The sequence below is a fragment of the Hippocampus comes genome, unplaced genomic scaffold, assembly GCF_001891065.2.
Source record: "Hippocampus comes isolate QL1 unplaced genomic scaffold, H_comes_QL1_v1.1 scaffold7, whole genome shotgun sequence".
Classification (NCBI taxonomy): domain Eukaryota; kingdom Metazoa; phylum Chordata; class Actinopteri; order Syngnathiformes; family Syngnathidae; genus Hippocampus; species Hippocampus comes.
In genome coordinates, this window is record NW_017842060.1 from 3,957,783 (window position 1) to 3,983,589 (window position 25,807).

Below are 25,807 nucleotides of genomic sequence, written 5' to 3' on the forward strand. Positions count from 1 at the left end.
GCTGTCCGGTGACTTTGCCAGCGATGGAAGATTTAGCACGCTGCTATGGGAACACTCGGTCCTCATTTTGTCTTTGAACACGAGCAGTGAGGGAAAAACAAGCGCAGAGGCTTCGCTTTTCATCTCTTGACCATGCTCCCACTGGACAAAAATGTTCTCATTCATCCAGCTAAAGAGTCCCAACAAATATTTCTTATAGTTGCAAACACTATCAAGTGATGCACAAGTTTCAGTTGAAAGCCTACCCCAGACTTATAATATACAATATATTTGTATAAAAATAAATAATAACACCCGGTACCAGTTGTTAGTACTAGTGCCATAATGTACTGCTTTTTTTTTTTTTTTTTTTTTTTTTTTTTGCATTTACCTCTTTTTTCGAAGGGGGTATAACTTAAGTGTGTCCAAAAACATTTATTTCTCATAGCCAAAATGAAAAATTGATGGAAACATCAGAATGAGGATATCCATCCATTTTCTGATCGGCTCATCCTCACAAGGGTCGCGGTTGGTGCCGGAGCCTATCTCAGCCGTCTTCGGGCAGTAGGCTGGGGACACCCTGAACCGGTTGCCAGCCAATCGCAGGGCACACAGAGACGAACGATCATCCGCGCTCACACTCACACCTAGGGACAATTTAGAGTTTTCACTCAGCCTGCCATAAATGTTTTTGGAATGCGGGAGGAAACCAGAGTACCCGGAGAAAACCCACGCAGGCACGCAAACTCCACACAGGGAGGCCAGAGCCAAAATCTAACCCTGCACCTCCGCACTGTGAGGCGAACGTGCTAACCAGTGGCCCACTGTGCCGCCACACAATGAGGCTATGTACTGAAATATTGACGAATGTAATGAAAATGATAGCGTTCAAATCATGAATTATAAAATTAACTACAATTACGCTTGAATCATTTTGAATACGTGTACTTGAGCGAGTGCCCTCTTTGTTCCACGTGCGTGTCAAACAGAACCCGTGCCGGCTTACTCGTCGCTACAGCGAGACAACCCAGACCGCGAGGAAGCCCGTCTATCGCCGGGCGCCGGCGGCCGCCTCATCCGTCAGCTGCTGGAGGAAGGCAGCGACCCCATGCCGTCCCCCCGCTTCTACGCCTATGGCCGCTGCCAGCAGTATCTGGACGACACGGAAGTGCCGCCGTCGCCGCCCAATGCCCACTCCTTCATCAGGTAAATGCCCCCCGGTAAAATGAAATATCTTGGCAGGCAAAGAACAACCTCCATTTGATGGGTTGTTTACCGTTTTGTTTGATTTGAGTTTTTGGCAGTGTAATAACGGTGTTTTCATTGTCATGACTTAAATGTGTGTAGTCGCAGGAGGAGCTCCTCTCTGGGCTCCTGCGATGACGACAAGGAGGAGCTGACTACCGCCCAGCTCACCAAGAGGATACACGTTCTAAAGAAGAAGATCCACAGGTTCGAGGAGAGGTTTGAGGACGAGCGGAAATACCGGGTAAGTGGACACGAGACCGTATGCGACATCAATCAATCAATCTGTCTGGGATTGTTGTTCGATGTTCTGTGAACTGGAGATGAATTAATCCACATGTACATCTGTGTTGAATTGGGCTCAAATATGATATGTGTGTGGGGGGTGGGGGGGTCTCTGAGTGAATCTTTAAACTGTGCAGAATGCTACAGTGGCTAAAACTATTTTTTTAAAACATTGTAGGTTGGTTAAAGACAGTTCAGTTGTATTTAACTTTTATGACTAATCTGGTTGAATGTGCACTTTTCTATTTTCCTACGTTTAAGTGCAGCAATGACAATACAAACACTTAGAGCGACTACGCTAGTGTATTTTAATGGGATACTTGGAGCGCTAAGTAGTTTTTGATGTGGCACTTGGTTTAAAACGTTTGAGAACTACCAAGCTGCGGTATAAGAAATATAATGGGAATGAATGGGGTTTTTTGTTTTTTCACCCAGGCAATTTAGAAAAATGCTTTTTGTTAGATGCTCTTTTGATTTTTTTAAAAATAGATGGGGTTTTTTTTAATCCAAAATGCAGGCACTTAGTAAAATAGACCTTTCTTCTTTTTTTTTTTTATAATGTGTTTAAAAAAAAAAGACCCTCATACAATTTAGAGATGCGACACATGCTCTTTGGTGCTGATGATAATTGTTGTTTTAATTTTTTAAATCTGAAATTTAGAGAAAATTGGAAAAATAATTTTCGTGTTTATTTCAATAAAAATACTCACACAATTTGACACTGCAGTGATTTTATTATTATTTTTTTTTTTGTTTGTTTTATTTGTTTGTTGGACGGGTTATTTTGACCCGTGATTACATGAGGGTTTAATATGTCTTTTTTTTTCCAGCCTTCCCACAGCGACAAAGCTGGAAATCCAGAGGTGCTGCGATGGATGAACGAGCTAGCCAGGTTGCGCAAAGACCTCAAAGGTAACCACCGAGAAACAGCCCGCAAGCGCCGAATGAAGGAGAAACACCAGTGACCTCTGCCCTTCCTTTCCCAGAACACAAGCTGATGAAATCAGAGGAGGACCTGCCGCCGTTGACGCGGCAACGCAGCAACACGCTGCCCAAGAGCTTCGGCTCACAGCTGGAGAAGAAACCCGCCCAGGAGAAGGTGCCCAAGCCCCCCGTGGAAAGCACGCTAGAGGGCATCCTCAAGAAGTTGCAAGAGAAACGCCAGGAGGTCGACCGGCCCGAGGACATCAAGGTAAGCGCCGCCCTTGCGGTTGGATCGCACCATAAAAATCGTCTGCCGATAGCCGTTGACGTTTGACGCAGTGTGTTCCATCCTGGCAGGATATGACCAGAGAACAGATCGGAGCTGAGAAACTGGCCCTGCAGAAAGCTCTCCTTTACTACGAGAGCATTCATGGGCGACCTGTAAGTCAACACTTTTGGATGGTGACGACACGTTTTCACTCGTCTGTTTATCACTGCAACGGTGCCTCGCGGGGTTAGAATGGTGATGGATATTTCCATTTTTGCTAGTTTTTAATTTCATTTTTGACTTTTGTTGTTTAAATTCGCTAAGTTTTGATTCATTTTATTCTGGGTTTATCTCTAGTCCTAGGTTTTGTCCCGTTTCGACGACCTGATCAGTCGATACATATAAGTGACACAATTTGAACACAAACTTAGCTAAAATAAAATAAAGTAAATAAATTAATTAAACAGGCGTTGCTTTACCTTTTACCTGATCTCCTGGCAGTCCCTTGGGTCCAGCCCTTGAAAATAAGCTTGCTTCCAATTCCCCCGTGACCCAGATTGCCAGTGGAGTGTGAACAATGACTCAAGAGGTCACAGTGATTATCTCTGGTCACTGACGCGATTGTTAAGAGAGTTTCCCCGCTGATTCCGTTCGAACTCTATTGCTGAACCAAGACAGCAGCATGGCTATGATAATAAGCCTTCCCCGTTTTTCATCTTCTCAGGTGACCAAGAGTGAGAGGGAGATCATGAAGCCATTGTACGACAGGTACCGGCTGGTCAAGCAGATCCTGTGCCGAGCCTCAACCATCCCAGTCATTGTAAGTCACCGTGATATAATTCCAGCCTCTTTTTTTTTTTTTTGCCCACCAGCCTCGCTCGTGCCGAGAGCACATTGTCCAAACGTCTGCGGGCGCTTAATCCCGGCTCATGTTGTTGGCTTTCGTGTCAGACGGGGCCGGCTGTGGGCACACGTGTAAGGCAGGCGCTGCAAAAAAATAAAAAATAGCCCCCAAACATCGCGCCCTTTCCTGTATTTGTTAACCATTGTTCATTATGTAAGAAATGATCTCCGCTGAATGTCGTTACGTAACGGTCTTTCTGTAATCCTCCCCACCCGCATCACGCAAATTGGGGCCACTGTCTTTGTAGTGTCCGCGATTCTTCGGTCTGTATTATTCTTGCAAAGGTATGCAAATGATGTGCACAGTTTAATCCTCCCAAAAACACTCGCAAAAATGTCGATTGGAGTCAATCCGGTGAAGAGCCTTTGTGAGCCCATCTATAAATGTTGTGGCTTTAAAACGAAAGCTGATGTCAAAGGGCAACTTTGGTCCTTGTGGCTGCAACATGTTTTTTTTTTCGATGCGCTGAGCTGTCATGTGTCCAGCAAATGTATCAGGATGCGAACATGGCGGAGACTCTTGGTCATATTGCTTGTGTGTCCGTTCAAGTACGGAGACGCGTTTCAAGCGATGCAAAGTAAAATGTGTGTGTGTGTGTTTTTCATGTATTTCCTCATACAAGAAGAAAGAACTTGATAGTGTAGTGGAGCATGCTTTAGAGATGGACATTCGAAGAAATGACCTTAAGATAGACGGTGAAAAAAATTAATGATGAAAGCATTTTGCAATTTTATTTTTCAGTGTTCTTTGGATTTCCTTTTAAATTTTATTTTAGTGTTTTTTTTAATTTAAATTTTTTATTTAAAATGTAATTTTTCCCCTTTGTTACCTTTTGACTGTAATATTGTAAATTCAATTTAAGGTGGTAATATTGTATTTATTTTTTAAGTTTAGAAAATGTAAGCAATCGAAATAACACTGTTTTTTGATTGTGATGATTTATTTTCAATTATTTTTAATTTATTTTTATCTGTATATGTTTGTGTATTTATTTTGACTTATTTTTTCATTACTTTTACTTTTACTTTTAATATTCAATTGGTTCATATTGTATTTAATTATTTTTGTATGTCTTTTTTTTTGTATATTTATAAATATTTTCATTTTCCACTTTTGGGCAATGCAGCTTTTAATTTTTTTTTTTTTTTTTTTTTTTTTGGGGGGGGGGGGAGAAAAAAAAAGTTCCCCCTCCACTTCAATTGGTTCATATTGTATTTAATTATTTTTGTATGTCTTTTTTTTTGTATATTTATAAATATTTTCATTTTCCACTTTTGGGCAATGCAGCTTTTAATTTTTTTTTTTTTTTTTTTTTTTTTTGGTGGGGGGGTAGCAAAATAACAGTTCCCCATCAGACTGAAGATAAAGCATAAAGTACAGGACCTTTTCTCAGTAGCTGACCATGAATGACCGACCGACGCGCTAACTTCTCCGCCTTGGGGAACCCGACTCCCTCCGTGCCATTTCCACTGAGGCCCCATGAAACTGTCGGCGTGGTATTGTTTGCGATGCTAACGCAAAACATGTCCGTCTGGCCAGTGCGGCGGCGGCGGCGGCGCTGTAACCTCCACGCCGGCTAACGGCTACTTCTCGACGTCACCGCAGGGCTCGCCCTCCAGCAAGCGCCGAGGCCCCCTGCTGCAGCCCATTATCGAGGGCGTAACCGCGCTTTTCTTCGACGACGTCAAGGTGAAAGGGCTGATGCTGCATTGAGCTGCTTACGTAATCAGTCAACCCCCTCCCGCCCTTCTTCCATTGATTTCATTATTTTACCTTTATTGATTTGTTTATTTATTGACTACCCTCAGGGGTGGGCAAGATATGGCCCGAGGGCCACACAAGGCCCGCTCTACTCTTCACTCCGGCCCATTGAGCATTGATTCATCTTTTTTTTTCCTCATAAAATTGGGTTATTCAAATGTATCTATTCATTTTTGGTGAATTATTACGTTAATTCTGAATACAATGCAAAATTGGCGTTCGTTGTTTGATGAAACTCAACAAATTTATCTTCAAATTGAAAATGTGACAATGTTGTTCTATTTTCCTAAATTTTTTTAATTTTTCACGTTTTTGTTTTCATTCGATTTTAAAAATCAAATGTGGCCCTTGAGCTCTCAAGTTTGCCCACTCCTGCTGTAAACGTCCCGCATCGTGGCTGCCTGTTGATTGGACAGCTGCCCGTTGTTTTCGTGTTGAATCAGTAGCTTGTGGTTGGTTTTTAGGTTTGTTGTCGCCATGGTTGCTTTTGAGACATTTTACTAACACGGTTCTCACCAAATGCTCTACATAAATCGTATAAAGACGTAACATGTATACATTGGCGTGACCTCCACCAAGGCAAAACCTCTCAATGCAATTTTGTCTTCTTTGAGAAGGTTTAATTTTATTTTGGTGTGTGTGTATTCCTGACATCGATGTTTTTGCTGTGGAGCATGAATTTATTATTTTCATTTTCCATTTTTTTACATGATGTAGCACAGACTTGCACCTGGACAGATCATGTTTTGAATATGATTCTACTAACTAACAGTTGGAGTCTGAATGAGGGGTAAGAAAAGGTGGTTATGATTGTTAACCACTAACCCAAATCACACCCAGTCTGGGTCTGATGAGACCAGTCTTGACCGATGTTGAGCAATCTCAGACAGCTTTGCCCTGACACAGCCAGTCTTGGCTTGATTCAATCAGTCAATGCAACGTCTCGAGTAGTCTTGACCCAACTTTACTTATAACGACTCGACTTGAAAATGCCTGACTCGGTCTCAGTCTGACTTGACCAATCATGGCTTGTCTCAACCTGACTCGGCCAGTCTCGAGGAGTCAACCTTACGCGAGCGCTCTCAACCTGACTTGACCGCTCAAGGCTAATGTCACTCAGTCACAGCCAGTCTCAAACGGACCCAACCTGTCTCAAGCAGTCTCACTCTGACTCGACCAGTCACTGCCCAATTTTATCTGTCTCAACCTAACTTGACCTGTTACAACCAATTTGAACTTGACTTGGACAGTCACAGCCACGGTCAGTTACTAGCGGTCTCAAATCACCTCAACCTGACTTTACCAGTTTCCACCTGAATCGTTTAGTCTCCACCTGACTCAACTAATTGCGGCCAGTCTCACCCTGACTCGATCAGCCACTGAGACTTGACCAGTCAGTTTCTCACCCTGCCCCCTAACTTGGCCTGTTATGGCGAGTCTTGAGCAATCTCGACCAGTCTTCGCCTGACTTGACCAGTTACTGCTGATCATAAACGGTCTGTAGCGATCTCAAGTCGTCTCAACCTGACCTGACCAGTCTCAAACAGTCAGTACCAGTCTCAAGTGGTTTCAACATGACTTGACCAGTCTCAGCCTGAGCCATCCAGTGTTATCCTGACTCAACTACTCACGCCCAGTCTCAACCTGACTGGATCAGTCAGACTTAAGTCTCAACCGGACTCGACCAGTCACGGCTAGTCGCAATCAGCCTCAACCAGTTGCTGCCAATCACAGCCTAACTCGATCAGTCGTGTCGATTCCCAGCCAGTCTCGACCTGTCTGGGATTGTCTCGAACAGCCTCCACAAGTCACGGCCAATCTGGAACCCCATTTCAAGCTCACTTTCCCCACGCAGGAGGAAGAGGAAGGCTCGGAGGATGACGGAGACGCCAAGCTGCAGTTCTCTGTGACCACTCGTCCCGACCTGAACGTGTTCAGCTTCTTGGGTCACGAGGACGTGGACGGATTCATTTCCCCAGTTGACGAACTGACGCCCTCCAAGAACGTCACGGACATGCGGCTGTCCAACCTGCACTCCGCCACCACGTAAGCCTTTAATAACGGCAGGATACGATTCACCACAAAATACGCCACTCACAAAAAGTCTGTGACATGGGATTTTGCCGGGTGAAATTCAGGATCTAAACTGCACCGGTTAGTCGTGTAATTCAGATTGCTTTTCATATGCGATTTTTGTCGTCAACTTGTAGACAAGAGCTGGTGGAACAACTCCAGGAGACCCGAGAGGAGAAGAAACAAATCCGCAAGACTCTCAAAGAGTTTGAGGAGCAGTTCTTTCGACAAAATGGGAGGTAAGAACAGGTTTTTACAATCAAAGTATGGAAAAGTACTGAATTTGATTTGATGCATTTGGAGGTCTGGAAAAAGCATCGTCTTCCAAAGCGCAAAAACAATTCTATTTTTAAATCAAACTGAAACCCAGATGACTGTGGTCATGTTTTCTCAGGAATGTTCAAAAGGAGGACCGCTCGCCTCTCGCCACCGAGTACAACGAGTACAAGCACGTCAAAGCCAAACTGAAGCTACTGGAGGTCCTCATCAGCAAAAGAGAGTCCACCAAGTTCATCTGAGCAAAAAAACACGCCAAATCAAAGACTTCAGTGTCATGATGGTTTGTCCGGTGGTTGGTGGTAGCGTAGAACCTTAAATCTTCACCGCCCCCCCCCATCCCCCCAAAAAATCACGCTTGTAATGTCTACTAATTTATTTGCGTCCGTTTGTACCACAACGACAACCTTTCTCACCTTTTGCCATAGAAGTCTTAAAAAAAATTATGTGGACGACATGCTATTTAAAAAAAAAAATGGTGCGCGATATTTTTGTATGAGAGACTTTATATTTGTTGGAGATTTAACGTATGACATGACCTCTGTAGAAGATTGTTTGCTAGTTGCTAAAAGATTGTTTTCTTAGTATTATGGGCCACCCGTAAAAATAGAAAAAACAAAATGATATCGATATGAGGATAAAGTCACAGAATTGCTGGAATCATTTGCAAGACTTAAATGAATATTCTGCAGGGTTTTAGTAAGAGACAAAAACAAATTTTTCAAATGGTGTGCGAAAGTGGAATTTCGCGGGGGGGAAAAAGATTGAACTGTATAATGAAGATTTTTTTTTTTTTGTGAGAAACAAAGCTGTAATACTGCAAGCCATAATTGTATTTTTGCACAAATAAGGTCGGAATTTTACAAGGAAAAGAACAAAATAACATGAAACTTTGTGAGAGACAAATTTTAATTGGAGGCAGAAAATAACTGTCTTTTTCATACCAAAAAAAATTAAAATGGAGGTAATGTGTGAGGCCGAAATTGTTTTTTTGGGTTAAAAAAATAATTTTATATGAACACAAATGTTGATTATTCCACACCTTTTTTTAAATGTAAAAAACATGGTTTCATTCTTCCAGCTATTTTAACAGTTTTTCCGTAACATTTTTTTTTTCTTGTCACATAGAATTATGACTTTATTTTGACTCCAGACTGGCCATGACTTCTTTTTTCCTCTCACATTACAATGTTAAAATTGTGGCATAATAATCATTGATAATCTTACAACTTTTTTATGGTAAAATCAAGACTTTATACCTTCGCTCATTTTATGACTTTTTCCTCACAAAATAGCATCTTCATTCTGGTACTATTACTACCCGCAAAATTATTCTTTGTCTGGTTTTGACTTTGTTCTGCAAATTCAGACTTTATTCTCTATCTGTTGAAAAGCATGTTTCTGTTTTTTTAAAAATCAGAAATAGAAAAAAGTCCTTACATTTACGATGAAAAGGAGAAAAAAAAGCAAACTGAAAAATTGGGCGGTATTTTTATTGGCTACCTTCTGTCATTTTTTTTTTACGTGGTCCATAATACTTGCATATAGAATATCCCAAAGACTCACACTGTGTATTTCGTGATCACTCGTAACATCAGACTTAGCATGTTTTTTTTTACTTTAGTCCTCGAGTGTGCGAGAGTTTAGTGTTAAAAAGATAATACTAGTAATAAATGTACAAATCTTTTCCCTCCTGCTGTAAATCTGAACAATGTATGCATATGTTCACGTTTGTGTGAGCACATACGTTTCTGTTTTTCTTTTTCAGAAATGGTTACAGATAAGTTAATCAGAGTGAATATTGGTTTTTATTGAACACAAGCACTGGCGAGGCTTCGCACATTGAGAGTGTGTACATTTTAGTACATAAACTGTTTGTATTTTGTACATAATAAGAATGTAAAAAGATATTTTTACTGACTCTTTGGTCTTTGTGGCTTTTTTTTTGTCTTGAGTACCTTTTTTGTGTTGTTTTTAAACATTGGAAGCACACCACAGAAAAAGTAAAAATTGCCTGTAGATGCCACAAGTTTTTGGCAAAACACGATGTACGCTTTGGTCATATTCAATGATGCCCCTCCCCTCAGTTCAGCATAGTTCTTTGACACAATTGTACCGCAAGATGGCGCCAAAGCGATACTTTATTAGATTGAATAATTTGACAATTATTTACGGCACACTTTATTAGGTTGAATAATTTGACAATTATTTACGACAAGCACTATTTTTATTTTTGCTTGACAAAACCTCCAATAATGAGCATTTTTTTCCTTGTATTGATTCACCTCCATATGATTTTCAACTATTTTCATCAAATATTTTTTTCATTAAAACAATGTACAGTATGTACAGAACACACATTAAGCCTATTGTTAAAAAACACACTTTCCACAAACTACAAGCACATCTTGTGTGTCAGATCAAACAAAAATCGTTTTTGTTTTGTGTTTCTACTGTACATCATATCGCAATGATGGTACATGGCATAAAGCCCAAACTAATTCCATCAGTGAAAGATCGTGTGACGTAATGGGATGATGTTGACATTTTGACATCTAATCCACTCACAACTCGTGACACTGCACAGTGTAATGCCACACCACTTTTGTTTCTTTTAAAAGCAGCAGAAGAAAGTGTGGTATGATTACAAAATAAAACCAAGGGTAAACAAAACCAATGCTTGTTTTATATCGGACCACCCATTTCTGTAGTTGTGAGCTTGACAACACATTCTAAACCACCAGAAGCTATCCTTTGCTAAAAACTCTCTCTCTCTCTCTCTCTCTCTCTCTCTCTCTCTCTCTCTCTCTCTCTCTCTCTCTCTCTCTCTCTCTCTCTCTATATATATATATATATATATGTATATATATATTAAAGGGTGTTGACACCCAGTGGTGATGCTGGGTTGAAGTCTTGCGAGGAACGAGGAAGTCTCATGATTGTGGCGTCAGTTACGTCATACGAAAGGAATCCTACGATTAACGGGAGGAAGTGTATTAAAACTGCATTTTTTTACCCCCCCAGCCCCAATTTTGAATCAATATTTTTGTTTGTTTGGGGAGGGGTCACACACTTTTGAAAACCAATTGATTTCTTATCAACAGCGGCTCCTTACCCTCGGATAATAATATTTATTGAATATAATGGAGGTTCGTTTTCGTCTGTGGTTTTACGATAATATATCTACTAAATGCGATTGACACTGGAGTAAACATAATAATTTAGGTCAGCCTCTGAGTTTTTGCTCAGTGGCTGCTTACGTAATCTTCTAATTGATGATTGGTTGTTTTAGCAGTCATCTGCACTCTTAAATCACCAATCAGTTTTCTTGTTCTATGGGCGTCCACGGAGGAGAAGAGATTTCTAGCGTTCCGATTGGCCAGCGGCCCTCTATTCCTTGTTTAACAACATTGCGTTATGCAAGCTAGCAAGACAAGGGAGAGGAGTGTCGCTCGCCACCGCGCGTAAACCATTCAACGGGGCAACAAAATAAGCGTCTCAAGGGGGAATAAAACAAGACTGCTTTTTCAAAAACAAATCTAAGGTAAGATTGTTCCGTGGCACGCAATTTTTTTTTTGTCCAAGTCGTCGAAGCTAGCTCGTCGGTTAACTCGTGCTAACGACAAGAAAACATGCTAGCTACACATTTGGATTGAAATGCATGGGACCGTCACATTTTTGGCTCTCTTTCCTGTGCTAAATATGTGCTTCACTTCATACATTACATAACAACTGGAGAGCGTCCGAGATGTGAAAAGGGATACGGTTCTATCAAACAGGCAATTAATGTTCGCCGAAGAATTTGGTCATACGTAATCTTATTTGTGATTCGACGGATTTGCGTTGTCGTTTCGATGTGACCATTAAAACAACACAAAGCACAAATGACTACAATATATAGAAAGCTATAAAGTATATCACTATCTTGTGGTGAATGTATGTACAGTAATTGTTAGCCTTTAGGGGGCGGGGGGGCAGTTACAGTTACTCTGTGCTCAGGCCAAATTATTAAAACACGACTTCGAGACCATCTTGTGACATCCCATTGCCATCGAACTATCTATTTAAGTGATTTGGGGAGTTTAATTTTGACTAATTTGTTCTTATGGTTATCAGCAGCTACAAACCTTTTGGGTTGTGGGGCTCAATTGCTCATGGGTTTTTGCTAAGGCTGTACAATCAAATTTGCATTGCAATGTAGTTGAATGCAATTTTCAAATTGCAAAGGCTGCAATTTTGATCAAAGAAAATTGCTACATTTTGGCTGGTCAGTCAGCTTTATTTTATGTGTTTAATTTATTTCTTTATATTGTCTCCAAGTAAGCTTAGTGCTTGTCATTGTGAACAGTTAAGACTCCAAGTCAAAGTGTAGGTCGGTTAACAACTTCAATTGAAATAGAAAAATAAATCATCGTTCACAATAATTCATGGTTTATTTGCCTTCATTTGATCATAAGACTAAGACATAAAACCAAAAGGTTTATGTGCAATAAATCTGATATAATTTATTGTTATACAGATTAATTTATTGCTTGTGTCTGTTAAAAAAATACATAGAAAAAGAGAACCTTGAAAAAAAAAATCCCAAATTCTTCATCTCTACTGTGCGCGCAAATCAGAAAAACCAAATAATGATTGTGTCTCCTGTTTTTCCAATGTTAGGTGATTGGATCCCTCGATATCCAGTGCTTCTCTGGTATTCCTGCTCTAAGGGTGATGTCAATCGCCTTTCTCGCCCGCCTGGCAAGGTGCAGCAGTGGACCCCATGTTGGACGTAACGGTCTCCCCCAAATGGCCCTGGCTCCCCTCCCGTTGAAGCAGGACATCGCCCTTTACTCCGCCATCCCCAAGAGGCAGATCCACACGCCTTCAGACAAGCGCCGCAGCGGCACACGTTTCGACGCCGACAGCAGCGGGCGCCCCACCACCTGGGACTCGTTCGGCATCTGGGACAATCGCATCGACGAGCCCATCCTGCTGCCGTCCAGCATCCGCTACGGCAAGCCCATTCCCAAGGTCAGCCTTTCCAATGTGGGCTGCGCCTCGCTCATTGGGCAGCGCAAGGAGAACGAAGACCGCTTCCAGCTCTCCCAAATGACCGACAATATTATCTACTTTGCTGTGTTTGACGGGCACGGTGGACCAGAAGCGGCGGATTTCTGTCACAAATACTTGGAAAATTTTATCAAGTAAGGATGTGGTTTGATTAGATCGAACTTCGGGGAGCCAATCATCTGTTAGGGGTCCGTTGTGAGCTATTTTATTGTCACTGGACATCATTTTATTCATTTCTCATTCATCCTGGGGTGGTGTCAAACAGTTTGGCAGTTTTTTTTTTTTTTTTTTTTACAATGCTCCAACTCTGTAAACGTCAGCTTTACAGATGCCAGGGTCTGCACTGCAGACAAGATGTCCGAAGCACGAGATTATCCTATCGGTATGTTTTGGCACATTAGTGTGCCACGAGAGATGATCAGGTCATTTATTAGTTTCGGTGAGTCGAAAAAGTACACACCCCAGTTCAAATGTTATGCGATGTGAAAAAAAAAGAGACAGAGACCAATGAAAGTCACTCCAAAAGTTTTTCCCACCACTAATGTGATGGCACCAATAATCTATACATATTGAAAAAAAACAAAACAAAACAACAACAAACAAACAGCCCCAACGCATGTTGCTGCCACCCACATGATTCACTATCAGATGCCAAAGCTTTTGGAATTTTGGCCAACAGTTGAACCTTGGTTTCATCAGATGATAAAATTTCCCAAACGTGATAAAAGGTTTATTCTTATTGTTTTTTTTATCCCCTCTTTTTTATATCACAAAATCCTGGCATTCAAAAAGACTCCATATCCACTGTACTTCCCAACAATGTATATTTTTTGTTCATCTATGCATACCAGTAATGTATACTGACAGCTGCAACCATTTAAAGGATCTTCTGTTCGATAGCAGACGATGCATAACTGAGCTGTGTTGCCCATGGTGATAATTTTCAAAGTCCCCCCGCCCCCCTCCTCCATTGCTGTTCGGTGTGAAAGGTGCCGACACGGAATAGAGTGAGGTTGCATACGGGGGGTTATTTCGCCATCGTACATTACAGTCACATTTGGAGTGAAGGGGACGACCAGAAAGTCAAGACCTGGGCGTGAAAGCAGCTATTGTGCCTCCGCTTGTTTGCTCCTCTGGCGTACGTTGCACACAGCAGAGACGAATATTTGAGACATTTATTTAGAGCGTAACGTTCACAAAGAAGTCGTTGTTGGTTCTCTGTGCACTTAGATTGGTTTGTATGTTGTCGCAGGGATCTTGTGGCCGGCGAGGACAATCTGGAGCTGGTTTTAACTCGAGCCTTCCTGGAAGTAGACAAAGCTTTAGCCAAGCATTTGCAGTGCTCTTCAGATGGTAGGTTGACCAAAAATATTAGTGTTCTTTGTCCTACACAATGATACCTTTTTTCTTTTTGTTGTTGAGTTTAGCAACATGAAGGTCTGTGATTTAAAGCAAAGCTAAACTCGTGATTGATGAACAAGACGACCAAAACAAATGGCAGAGCGCACTAATGTCTTCTCGACTGCTTTCGACATCTAATGAGATGAGTGGCACACTTCAAGGTGGGGTGGGGGGAAGCCCAGTCAATTCAGGAGTTGCTCAGTTTATGACAGTCCAAACTTATGAGATTCAAGACCCGATTTTCTAAGACCCCACATAGCTGCCGCTTGATGACATGTTCCACGCACTCTCGCAGATGGTCCACGCTGCCGGCAACAGATGGAAAAGTAGTTGAGACGACTGTATTCCAAAGAGGGGAAATTTGTGAGGAAATTGAACATGTTCCCAGAAGAGGAAAATAAATCCACTGCTCCGGTAGCTTCGTGGAAGTCAGCAACTGCCTATAAAGCCGTGTTGTGATGTAACTCACCGCCGAGGGTGTGGCAGTTGGATGTAGCCGACAGCTATTTGACCTTTCTGTTCATACATTTTGCCCCTGGAACATTGGCTTTGGAGAGGCCAGCAAAAAAAACCCCAAAAAAACACAAAGTCGACTCCCATGCTACTTCCCCTAAACTACCACAGGGGGTTAACTTAGTTTCACACTTTGTATGACAGTTTGGACTGTCAAATACGCGACCTGAAAAAATTGCAGGTACAGTTAAATGCCCAGGTTGAATCATGAAACACGTGTGATCTTTACTTTTTTTCCATCATGACTTGTGGGCCAAATTGAAGCTCAATCGGCATCCTGGAACGGATCTTTGCATGTCCTATGTTGAGACTGTCAGAAACCGAGAAACTGCTGTATTTTCGAATGGAGGGTGTTTTTAGTTATTTATTTTTTAAATTGGAACTTGGCCAGCCACCGAGAGGAATTCTTCTCAAACTTTTATGGTTCCACTTAATCAATGACTTTAAACGTGATCCCGTATGTCCTCGTTAGGGTCAGCTCCTAATTTTGAAGTCATTATCATCAAAACACGCTTTGGGAAGGATTTAATCTCCTAAAGAAATGCGACGGGTTTATTCTTTGCATGTTTATTCGGGACAATATCGAGACAATTAGGATTTGTTTTTGTTTGTTTTTTTAGGTACCATTTTTGATTGACTGATTTCCATCCACATTGACCATATAAAAACTTAACCAAGATTTTAAAATTCACCTTTACAAAAAAGGAAAGGATGTCTACGCCCAGGTCATGTCTACATATCTTAGCCCTGCGCACTTCAAAGTAGAAAGAAGTGGAAAATTTATCTAGTCCTACAGGTTGGATGAGGTACCGTTTTTTGTTTCATTTAGATGCAATAGATTTTAATCGAATCTTTGTCCAAGAAGTTTTTCTTTTTTTGCATACTTAACTCATTCGGTACCAGCCAATTCTGGACCAAGTCTGAAAAGATGTTTAAAAACGTCTTTGGGAGTGAATGTTCAGACTGCATAATATTGATGATCACCTCGCCCTACTATGCTTTTATATTCTAATGATGGTAAAGATAGTACTTAGAGAGCAAAGTATTTAAAAAAAAAATTTTAGGTGGTATAAAAAAAAAGTTTCACAACCATTGAGCTACAACATACAGTGCATGCAAATGATGAGTCTATCTATGAAGCAAGGGCAATATTTTGCAACATAATCCAACTGTGTTAGTTTTGGGCTGATGTTAACACTAGTTGACGTGTTGACGTGGCACCCACGGGGGCGCCGCGCTGTGTGAAATGTCCCAATATGCCTGTATGTGTGTGTGTGCATGTTATCTACGGCAGCTGCGGACCCAGCTCAGAGCTGGAGGCCCTTGGCACCAATGTGGATGACGAGGGGCTAGATATTGAAGGAGAGAGAGTCCAGCGGGTCCTAAATCCTGGACTTCTGGAAGGTTCCCTATCTTTCTCTCACTCCTCTCTCTCTTTCTCTCTCCCTCTCTCTTTCTCTCTCTCTCTCTCTCTCTCTCTCTCTCCCTCTCTCTTCGTTCTCTTAACGAGTGCTTGCGAGAGCTTCTTGTGAGAGCGCGCGTCAGTTTGAGAACGTCTGTTGTCACCCACTGCCAGAAATACTTCACGCAGACGCAGCAAGTCTAATGTGCACAATTGGCACTGGGAACGCCGCTCCTAGCTAACGGAACTCATCTGTGGAGCAAGTTTGGAGAGCTGAAGTTCAGTTGGAAATGCATTGAAGCATATCGTTGCTGTCCAATGACAACCCCCGTGCGACCGCGTTACTCTTTCGATGACGGCCATTTTCGGAAACGACAGTCCGACAGTTAAACGCGAGTTAGGCGTGTTTTAGGAAGTCTAAAATTTAGTCTATTTTCTCTCACCGACTTGGCAGGTGCCGTCGAGGAGGCGGATACAAAACGTCCTCGGAACGTTTAAAAATGAAGATGCGCCTTTTTTTTTTTTTTTTTTTTTTTGCGCGGACACAGCCTTAATCAAATTGTCTGTTGCGTCAGGAGCTCCATTCGCCGGAACAGCCATTGAGGCACAACGCGGTCCGAAACGCGATAAACTAGACTTGTCCCGACAATGAAAATGAAGTTACGTCTGTTCTGACGCAGTGGGCACGGGCGCCAGTCTACAAAAATAGGACCCATAATGTTCAAAGTTTGAGATCATATTACGTTTAGAAAAATAGACGAAGAGACGTGTGTACTACGACAGCATTTTCTACGATCGCCAACATAAGTTAACATCGATGCTAGCTCGCCGAATATAGCCGAGGATCGCAAGCTAGTGGTCAAAATCGACACAGCTGCCGGTGCGCTTTCATTCTTTCTTTCTTTTTTTTTTTAAATAGAAAACAAACGTGTAATAAACACACTCATTCAAAACTTGTCTAAAGGGGTTAGCCATTGAACAGCCAGCCAGCTCTACGGTCTCATTAACTTACGGCCAAGTCATTCACCAGGCCAGGCACCAAATTTTTAAGTAATACACCCTCAAAAACACGACAGTAGAACGTTTTCTTATTCTGTCGACTAAAACAATTACAAAGTCCAATTTTGTTCATGTAGTTGCTCTGAAAACTCTACACACCCCTGTTCGAACTCCAGGTTTTGGTGTGATATTCATGGTGGAAAGTTTCAAAATGATTTATCTTGGTCTGTTGTGTTGTACCTCCCGAAACCTGGCATTTGAACACGGGTGTACAGACTTTTTAATATCCACTCTATGCCCCCTTAAAAATGCGGTGTATTCACGGCGAGTTGAACAGCAACGAAATGTGTCAATGACTAATTACGTTTGAGAAAATTAAACGGATCATTTTTGCTGCTATATTGTTTAAAAAACAAAACAAAAAAAAACCCAACATCAACATCAGACCGCATTTGTATTAGTAGTTGACTTTGTATGTGATTGTTTGGTTGTCAAAGCAATGCTAAGTGCTGTTGGAGATGGACATTTAACCAAACGCACTCAACTGTTCACGTGCATGTGCAACAGTCCCCCCCCCACCCCCCTTCATTGCCAACTGTTTTATCTACTACATGACCCCCTCTCCCACCCCCTGTCTTCATGTCTGCGTGTTGTGTGTGTGTGTGCGCGCTCGAGATATACATCCATCCTGTGGTTTGTTTGTGCACACCTGCGAAGTGTCAACTCGCGTCTCTCATGCACGCCCTCCGTAATGTTTCTGTAGCGCCCGGGGTGAACGCGGGCACCACTGCTACCGTGGCCCTGCTGAGGGACGGCATCGAGCTGGTTGTGGCCAGCGTGGGCGACAGCCGCGCCATGCTGTGCCGCAAGGGCAAGGCGCTCAAGCTCACAGTGGACCACACACCTGAAAGGAGGGACGAGAAGGAGAGGCAAGTGCGCAAATGCTCCAAAAAAGTGGTGCGGGTTTGGAGTTCAATCCAGGTAGCACTATCTGGCCGATACCTTATTTCGGTTGTATTGGGTACTCATGAAGGCTGCCGATAAGAGCCGCCGATACCGACATGCGTGGTTGACAGAATGTTTTTCTTTTGCCATCCTCTCAAATGCCTGTTAAGATGCAATGTTTACATCGATACAACCATGGAAGATAGTATGAGGTCACCCTTGTTTCTTCAGTTTTCTGTTCAGTAGAGCTCAAGGTACCTTTGTTCGGACCGATATAGTAACTCTTTTGAGCTGTTGGGAAACGGCAAACCTAAGGAAGAGTGTTGGTGATGCCTTTTTCTTTTTTTTTTTTTTCCTTTTATGGGATTTGGCAGAGAAAAGGTTTGGGCAGCACTGGTGTGATTATTAAGATGTGTAGAAAAAAAATTAACACACACACAAAAGGTTTGGGCAGCACTGGTGTGATTATTAAGCTGGGATGTGTTCCTCGAGCCGGTCCTTGGCCTCGAGGCACACACACTACTAAATACTACTACTAAATGGCGTGCAAATTGTTTGTGAGCCTCATCAATTGTAAAATTGTTAAACTGGAGAATTTTTATAAATACATTTTCATTATTCTTGGTGTTTTATGTTTGAGGTGTCACTTTTTTTTTAACCATCACTGCATTTCAAAAGCCGTCAATTACATGTAGATTTTTACCATCTGCCTGGTCCCTATCTCCGTAACGCAGGTACACTGTACCTCTATTTTGTGCTCGTGACATTACTGTGGTTTAGTAACGTCTAAAAACAAGTTACGTCGTCTTGGACTAGATTTATTCAACTCTGTGTTTCACCAATTTGAGTAAGCTAAACCGCTGGTGAGACCAGAACAGTCTGAAAAAATGAAGGCTTCGTTCACAATCAATTGTCATTATGTTAACTGTCATTTTATGTATCCAAAGTACTCGTGGTATCAAGAGTAAAAAAAATCTGTTAACTTGATGGGACTTCCAAAGTTGGAAAATTTCCAGGTCGAATTTTTGCGCCCATTGTGTGCCTGCCGCTTACACAGAACGACAACATGGGAGGGGAAAAGAACATCCTTTGTAATTAAGGCGCCTCTGTATTGTGTCTGCTTAGGATCAAGAGGAGCGGCGGCTTCATCACTTGGAACAGTTTGGGGCAGTCCAATGTCAATGGCAGGCTGGCCATGACGCGCAGCATCGGTGACTTTGACTTGAAGGGCGTCGGGGTGATTGCCGAGCCAGAGACCAAGAGAATCGTGGTACGTTGACATGTTGAGACGAGGTGAAAGTCCCCTAGCTTAGTCCTGGCCCCATTTTAATTTCTGGCCAAGGTGAAAAACTGTTGCGTGTCATATAACAGGGGTGGGGGGGAGGCAGTAATGGTAAAGTTAACTGTGTTTGCCTTTAATAGTTTTCTGACTGTATTTATCAAATGGAAAAAAAAAATGGGAATTTTTTTCCAGATATAATTGAATTGCCTTCAATGCTGCAGTAGCAGAAAGACGCCTCTAGGTGGTGCCAAGTTCACACAAACACACAATCTTCCGTGCTGTCAAGTTTTTAATATACGAATCATCATTGATTCTTCCCCACCCCTCAAAGCTGAGCCCCGTGCACGATTCCTTCCTGGCGCTGACCACCGATGGTGTCAACTTCATCATGAACAGCCAGGAGATCTGCAACGTCATCAACCAGTGTCACGACCCAAAAGAGGCGGCGCAACGCATCTCTGAGCAGGTACGAGCTGACACGACCTCAGCGGGGTCAACGCTGTCGTTTTGAGATATCAGTGGAAAAATGTTGTGTTGTTTGCACTTGAATGGCTTTTTTTTTTTTTTTTTTTGTAAACGACAAAAATGCATGGCATTTAACTATTAGTAATGAGCTTAAGTAGACTGTATACAGTGCTTGTTAGGTTAGTTGCAAAGTAAACTTCGAAAGAAACCTAATTTCCTTTAACGACAATCACGAGTCGTTCAATTATGTACAATTCAAATTCTCAATTTGCATACAAAACAGAAAGTAGACAAATACTGAGGACTGTTTCCAAAAATGAATACCTGCAATTTCCCAGTGGTGAGTTTGTGTGTTTTCAATCAGTGATGGGTAAATCGATTGATTCATCAATGCATTGCAAGACTTGCCTTGGCACTTTCAATTTCGAGTCAGCCAATCCTCAGAACTTTGTGAACATGTCTTTGTGACAGCCTTATAAATTTATGATTATGATTATAACTACACACACTCATACACGCATGGCTCAGGGGATATCAGGTCACGTGCTGCGGCTTCTAAACGACCTCGGCGTGTCCTCCGGCAGGCTCTGCAGTACGGCTCCGAGGACAACAGCACCATTGTGGTGGTGCCCTTCGGCGCCTGGGGCAAGCACACCAATTCGGACACCAGCTTCTCCTTCAGCCGAAGCTTCGTGTCGAGCGGGCGCTGGGCATAGCGGCGGCGCTGCGCAATGGGGGGTGGGGAGGGATGCTGGGGGGAAGGGGGCGTGGTCTGGAGCTCCATTCAACGAAAGCGCACTCTGAGTCTTCAATTGTGCAACGGCATTGCGCTTTTTGCTGCTAACGGCGAAGAAGGATCGGACGAGCTCGTGGACGTTGTTCCAACATGCTTACCTTGTAAAAACAGTGCAACCTCCTAAAGTTGTTGTCATACAAGTCGGATGCGAACAAAGTAGCGCGAGCGCAGAGACAAAAGCGGTTTCTGATTAATTTTTAAAAAATTTTTTTTTCGCCATACATTTTTGAGTTTGTCATTTGAGAGCACCAATTTTAGTTTTTGTGCTGGCTGCTCAGTGTAATACAAAATCAACAATCACAATTTGGATCCATTAGTATAGTTTTACATATATGACAAAATTATTTTTCCTGTTTTGGTTCAGATGCATGTTTTTGTTTAGCACAGTTCTCAAAATCTTACAAGGAAAAGTTTTGCGGAGAAAAAAAAGGTCATTTGACAGGAAATAAGTTAGAAGGGAAAAGGTTGAAATTGTACAGAAAATAAAATGAAACACCCGCTAAAAAGTTGTTTCACGAGAAAAAGTCATCATTTTAACAAGAGAGGTTTTTCATCTTAGTAGGAAAAAAGAACAAACTTGTGATCTTATAAATAATGAGGAAAAAAATGTAAAGTTGAGGAGACGAGTAAGAAAATGTATCCCAAATTATTTTCCAAAAACAATTATGTAATATTATGACAGAATATTCTCGAATTTCCGTATAGCTTTTCTCTGTATAAAATTGGAGAAAGAAAATCCAAAGAAGAGAATATTTTTTTTTTATGACACGACAGCTTCCAAATAATTGTTTTTATGATGTGGATTATTTCAAGTGGAAGGTGTTGCGTCGTCGGCCTCGTCATCCGTTCGGACCCTCGAGGTTCAGCTGTTGCTCTTGGCGGCACTGACATTTTTTGCACTGAAAAGAAAAATCAACTTTCGGTTTGGTTTTGAAATGACTCGACCAAGTCCATTTTTCAGACTGTTCGTCAAAGAGAATGTGCTGTTCACTACGTATTTAGGAGCTCTGGTGTCACGTAACTGTCGAACCTCTTGGAGCTCAAGCAGGGGTGGGCAACCTTTTTCGAGCAGGGGCCAGTTGAGGGACACACGAACGAAAGCATGATGGCACAATGGAACCAAATATTTTTGGTGGGGCTTTTGAATTTTAGGTTTTTTTTCTTTTTTTTTTTCTTTTTTTTTTTGGGTACAGGGGTACCTTCCTTTTGTTCCGTGACCAGATTGATAACGTGTCGTCACAGCAGGGGGAAAAAATGTCCGGTTGTGCGATAAACAGTTCTGTTTTTCCCCATGACATCAATCACGCTGATTTTTAAAAAAATGTCCATATTTTTCGAGCACAGAAAGGGGCTGATACGGCCCTTATTTTAAGATATCGAGTAGTTGTGGAGACTGTGGATACCAGACACCGATGCTTAAGGCAAAAAAAAAAAAAAAAGAAATCTGACATTGAGCTAGTCCTCCTCGGCATGAGTTGGCGCGACACCTCGCCAGCTTGACACATCTGCAGAACATCACTTGAAGACAGGTTTTTGTTCACAATTTAAAATGTTTTTTTTTTTTTTTTTAAATATAACATTTGTTACATGAAATTTTATATATCAAAAGTGCTGGAGGTATCGGTACTAGGTATCGTTGGGTGCTCCGAGCGTTTGTACTCGCACTATTAAGCGTTTGTAACTGTTTGCTGTCTGCCAAATTGTGCACATTACGCGACGCGGTCACAAAATAGGTGAGCGGTCAATCAAAATTAAAATAAAAAAAAAATGAAAAGTTGGCTGGTCATTTGAAAAAACTGTCGGTGCCACTGTACACGCCATAGGTTGCCCACCCCCTTGCGCTTCTAAAAATCATAACCAAAAATGATTTGTACATTTGCCTCTAGGAATCATTTGCACAATCTAGCGGGTCGGAGACGTGAATGAACAGCATTTTTTTTTTTTTTTAAATAAACGTTATATTTTTATGACTTATATGTTTTCTGTAATCACAATCAAATGTCACAACGAGATGAGCAAGTGCGGCACTGAGACATAATCAGGGTACTGAAAAAGTACAGCTTATGTTGTGTAAATAGGAGCTATTTATGCAAAAACTTTATTGATTGAACTGTGTGGAGAAGAACTTAAATGAAGCACACCGCCTGTTGGGATTTATCAGCGTCCATCCATCCATGTTTGTAAATATCGTTCGACCGTGGAGAGCGTCAAATGACACAACCTCATTTCAAGCCCCCGCTCATCTGTGAACAACGCTGTTTGTCTTTTTACCGTTTATATTGACCGCCATCATCGTCGTTACATGTGGGAGGTATATTTGGGGACGGACTGTACACGGCGGGCATGGATTATGTTTTATCACAGTAGTGATTTGTAATCTGCGCTTCTGGAAATGTACTCATAGTCTCGTTTTATTTTGGGGTGATCAATACGAGAGAGCGCCATCAAATTTGAAGTGATGATCACTTTTTTTTTCGGGGAGGGGTTATATAAATCATTTTCCTCTGATGTGACGAAGTGAAATTATTCTTTTGTTTAAGATGGCGTCAGTTTGCTCTCTAATTAAAAAAAAAACAAACATGTATCTCCATTTCCGCGCCTTAAAATAATGGCCCCAAGTCATATTTGAACTTTTATCTATTGATTTTTTTTTTCTTTTTGCCTTGAACGTCTCATGCTGATTGGCTACCTCTGCTAAAAATTGGCAACATCCTTAGTTCAATGGATCATTCAATTCGACCGCTGAAATTAAATGATGAATAAATATAATCAGTATTTGGGTCAGGTTTTTTTTTTTTTTTTTTTTTGTTATTTGGGAACAAAAATGACAAAGGCCATTATTTTAAGAAGGTGACTATCTTTTTTTTGTTGTTGTTTTGTTTTTTTTTTTTTTTTTTAAATCCGAAAAATTGTGAAAAACATATTTGGTGTTTTATACATATGTGCAGTTTAAAAATAATAATAATAATAAAAAAGAAATACCGCAAAATTGTGAGTTCTGGATTCTTTACTGCTATACTACATCAAGTGAATTTCCTTCCAAGTGAATGATGTCAAGATATGATATGAAAAGTATTGATTTGTGAAAAAATATGAACATTTACCAAATTGTAACGTACGAGGTTTTGGCCCGACACCAGCAACATACGTATCGTACAAGCAGTGTAACAATGTATTGACCCTCTGCTGTTAAACAACTGCCGATTTTTCCCGAACTACCAAATTTAACTTAGCATCTCACAATATAAATCAATAACCACGCCCAAAGATGTACAGCATTCTAAAATGAATATATAGCCTTCTGTCGGCATAAAAAACAGGATTACAGAGGATGATGACATTCATTCTTCACCAAAAACGAGCAATTTAACATGTATCTGACTCATAAAGATAATTACGCAGCCTTTACAGTACAGTACACCTTTTTTTAGATTTTTAGCGGAGGCGCAACCTCTGAAACACGGATGTGTTCGAAAAAGAAGGAAAATTGATAGGAATAGGGTAAAAGAAAAGAGATGGATGGAAATTCATTCTTATCACGTATGAGTTCATTTTGTTTTATAGTATCTCTTTAAAATGAATAAAAATAGCTTTTAAAAAAAAGTGAATATTTAGTCCAAAAATAAAAAGACTGGAAAAGCTGTGTAGTAGGGGGCTGTGTTTGGTGTGCAAAGGGTTAACGCGGCATGCTGTGGCGACGACCTTTGACCCGGAGCTCTCATGAGATGCTTGTCAGCCTCCCTCGCCTCCTCCTGACCAGTGCAGCTCCGCTCGCTCGCAAGGCCTGCAGGTGAGTTTCCCTCATGGTTTCATATTTGTCACGAAAGGGGATATTTTCAGCTGTCCGTCCGCTCTGCGCTTCTGCGGCTGCTTTTTATTTTATTTTATTTTTTACTCTTAATCTTTGTTTGATTTAGGGAGCATTGGACACAATTGTATATATGATTTACATTTCATGTGATGAGATGATACCTATGTTTTTATTCAGTCTGTTGGTCTTCTTTCTACTTAAATGTCTCAAAGACTGAAAAATATATGAACTAGGTTATACAGTATTTCTATATTATAGTTTCAGATACAGGTACATATTGCAAAAAAAAAAAAGTTTTTTTCATTGCTGTTGTCACATTAACCTTTTCAGGGACAGTGGTTACAATGTCATCAGGTTACAGGTTATCATTTTTGGTGACACTATTTTAGAAACAAAACAATGGCCACGCCGCACAGCAAGCCCCTTCCAATCGTGTGTGAAAATGAAAAAAAAGATAAAAATGGGGTTCACATTACCAAGTCATGTTTGCTGTAGCAGTTAATTGATTTCATAAATGCAAAACACTATAGTTTTGTTCATAGCGTGATTTTTAGCATCGGCATTTCAACTCGACAGACTGCAGAAGTGCCCTCGTCTTATCCTTCATTCGTTTTGACATTCTACCGTGGTTAAGACGACGCAAAGACAACCACTGGAAAAAAATGGGGGTTAATTGCAAATTCATTAAATACAAAGACGAACATTATTTGGATAATTTTTCTTAAATCAAGTCATTTACACTAAAAAAAAGAGGACGTAAAAATGTTTATTATTGTATGATATGGACTTGAGCAGAACCGCGCAAAGGGATCATGCCCACCATTGTCTCGGAAATGTTTGAAAATGCAGCCTGCAAAGCTGATTTCACTTCGCCACATAGTTGACCCACAAAAAAGTCTCAACAACCAATGCCAGAGACGACACAGCAAATCTGCCCTTTTCGCTTGAAGCAGACGTTTTAATGCCATTTGGGCCATTTCCAGGGATCCTTCGGAGACAGACTTCCGAGCGATTTTTATCAAAATTTGAACCACATGTGTGAGGTGAGTGACGCCAAATTGTGAACGAATGAATTTTTGTCATTGGATGTGAGCGGAGCGTGTCAGACAAGTTCGATAATTCGCCATAAAACTTAGCTTCAAAATGTTTGACAATCCATCCCGCTAAGCCAGTTTCACTTTGCCATATGCAATTCGGTAGGCATCTCTATTTAGAGTAGACCCACAAAAAAAGTCTCTAGAAGCCATTTTGCTTAAGTTTTGCTATTTCTGGTGAATTACAAATGAACCCGACGTGCATTTACACTGACAGTGAACGCGATGGAGCGAGGCTGTCACATCAACGTAGCGATGCTGGACGACCTCGGCGTCAACGGCCTCCTGGGTTCCCAGGTTGCCAGGGTTACGGAGCCGGCGGGGGGAGG

General features: G+C 41.4%; 2 protein-coding genes and 1 long non-coding RNA gene across 6 annotated transcripts in view; 2 read left to right on the forward strand and 1 right to left on the reverse strand.

Annotated features, from left to right (window-relative positions):
* fam13a (family with sequence similarity 13 member A) overlaps window positions 1-8,191 on the forward strand; it is a 41,956-nt gene extending 33,765 nt beyond the window's left edge. The window contains exons 15-24 of one of the 3 annotated variants that reach the window (XM_019862014.1): window positions 969-1,185; window positions 1,327-1,468; window positions 2,340-2,421; window positions 2,496-2,701; window positions 2,791-2,874; window positions 3,426-3,521; window positions 5,145-5,294; window positions 7,222-7,412; window positions 7,577-7,678; window positions 7,834-8,191. In XM_019862014.1, the coding sequence (XP_019717573.1) occupies window positions 969-1,185; window positions 1,327-1,468; window positions 2,340-2,421; window positions 2,496-2,701; window positions 2,791-2,874; window positions 3,426-3,521; window positions 5,145-5,294; window positions 7,222-7,412; window positions 7,577-7,678; window positions 7,834-7,957 (1,394 nt within the window). In that variant the 3' untranslated portion in view covers window positions 7,958-8,191. The remainder of the gene's footprint in view (window positions 1-968; window positions 1,186-1,326; window positions 1,469-2,339; window positions 2,422-2,495; window positions 2,702-2,790; window positions 2,875-3,425; window positions 3,522-5,144; window positions 5,295-7,221; window positions 7,413-7,576; window positions 7,679-7,833) is intronic. The other 2 variants (XM_019862016.1, XM_019862017.1) reach the window with 2 other exon arrangements.
* On the reverse strand, window positions 3,905-16,881 carry LOC109511174 (uncharacterized). The gene is made up of 3 exons (XR_002167263.1): window positions 16,631-16,881; window positions 11,704-11,709; window positions 3,905-3,917 (listed from the first exon to the last, which is right to left on the reverse strand). It is a non-coding gene; the product is annotated as an uncharacterized LOC109511174 (long non-coding RNA).
* Window positions 11,103-25,794, forward strand: ppm1kb (protein phosphatase, Mg2+/Mn2+ dependent 1Kb). Of its 2 annotated transcripts, XR_002167262.1 has the most exons (8): window positions 11,103-11,259; window positions 12,378-12,904; window positions 14,023-14,123; window positions 17,849-18,014; window positions 19,156-19,300; window positions 19,644-19,778; window positions 24,248-24,363; window positions 25,696-25,794. XR_002167262.1 is itself a non-coding variant. In XM_019862021.1 (7 exons), the coding sequence occupies exons 2-7, from the start codon at window positions 12,432-12,434 to the stop codon at window positions 20,491-20,493; spliced, it is 1,152 nt and encodes a 383-aa protein (XP_019717580.1). In that variant the 5' UTR covers window positions 11,105-11,259; window positions 12,378-12,431; the 3' UTR covers window positions 20,494-20,537. The 2 variants fall into 2 exon arrangements, 1 of the variants encoding a protein (XP_019717580.1); XM_019862021.1 differs by lacking the exons at window positions 24,248-24,363; window positions 25,696-25,794 and adding an exon at window positions 20,362-20,537 and having other exon boundaries at window positions 11,105-11,259.
* The last annotated feature ends 13 nt before the right edge of the window (window positions 25,795-25,807 follow it).

What these genes read in the sequence shown, in the direction of transcription:
- ppm1kb (XM_019862021.1), top strand. Translation starts at nt 12,432, where the DNA reads ATGTCAATCGCCTTTCTCGCCCGCCTGGCAAGGTGCAGCAGTGGACCC. An exon ending in TACTTGGAAAATTTTATCAA is followed by an intron (nt 12,905 to 14,022) that starts GTAAGGATGTGG and finishes ATGTTGTCGCAG; the next exon opens with GGATCTTGTGGCCGGCGAGG. An exon ending in CAGAGACCAAGAGAATCGTG is followed by an intron (nt 19,301 to 19,643) that starts GTACGTTGACAT and finishes CACCCCTCAAAG; the next exon opens with CTGAGCCCCGTGCACGATTC.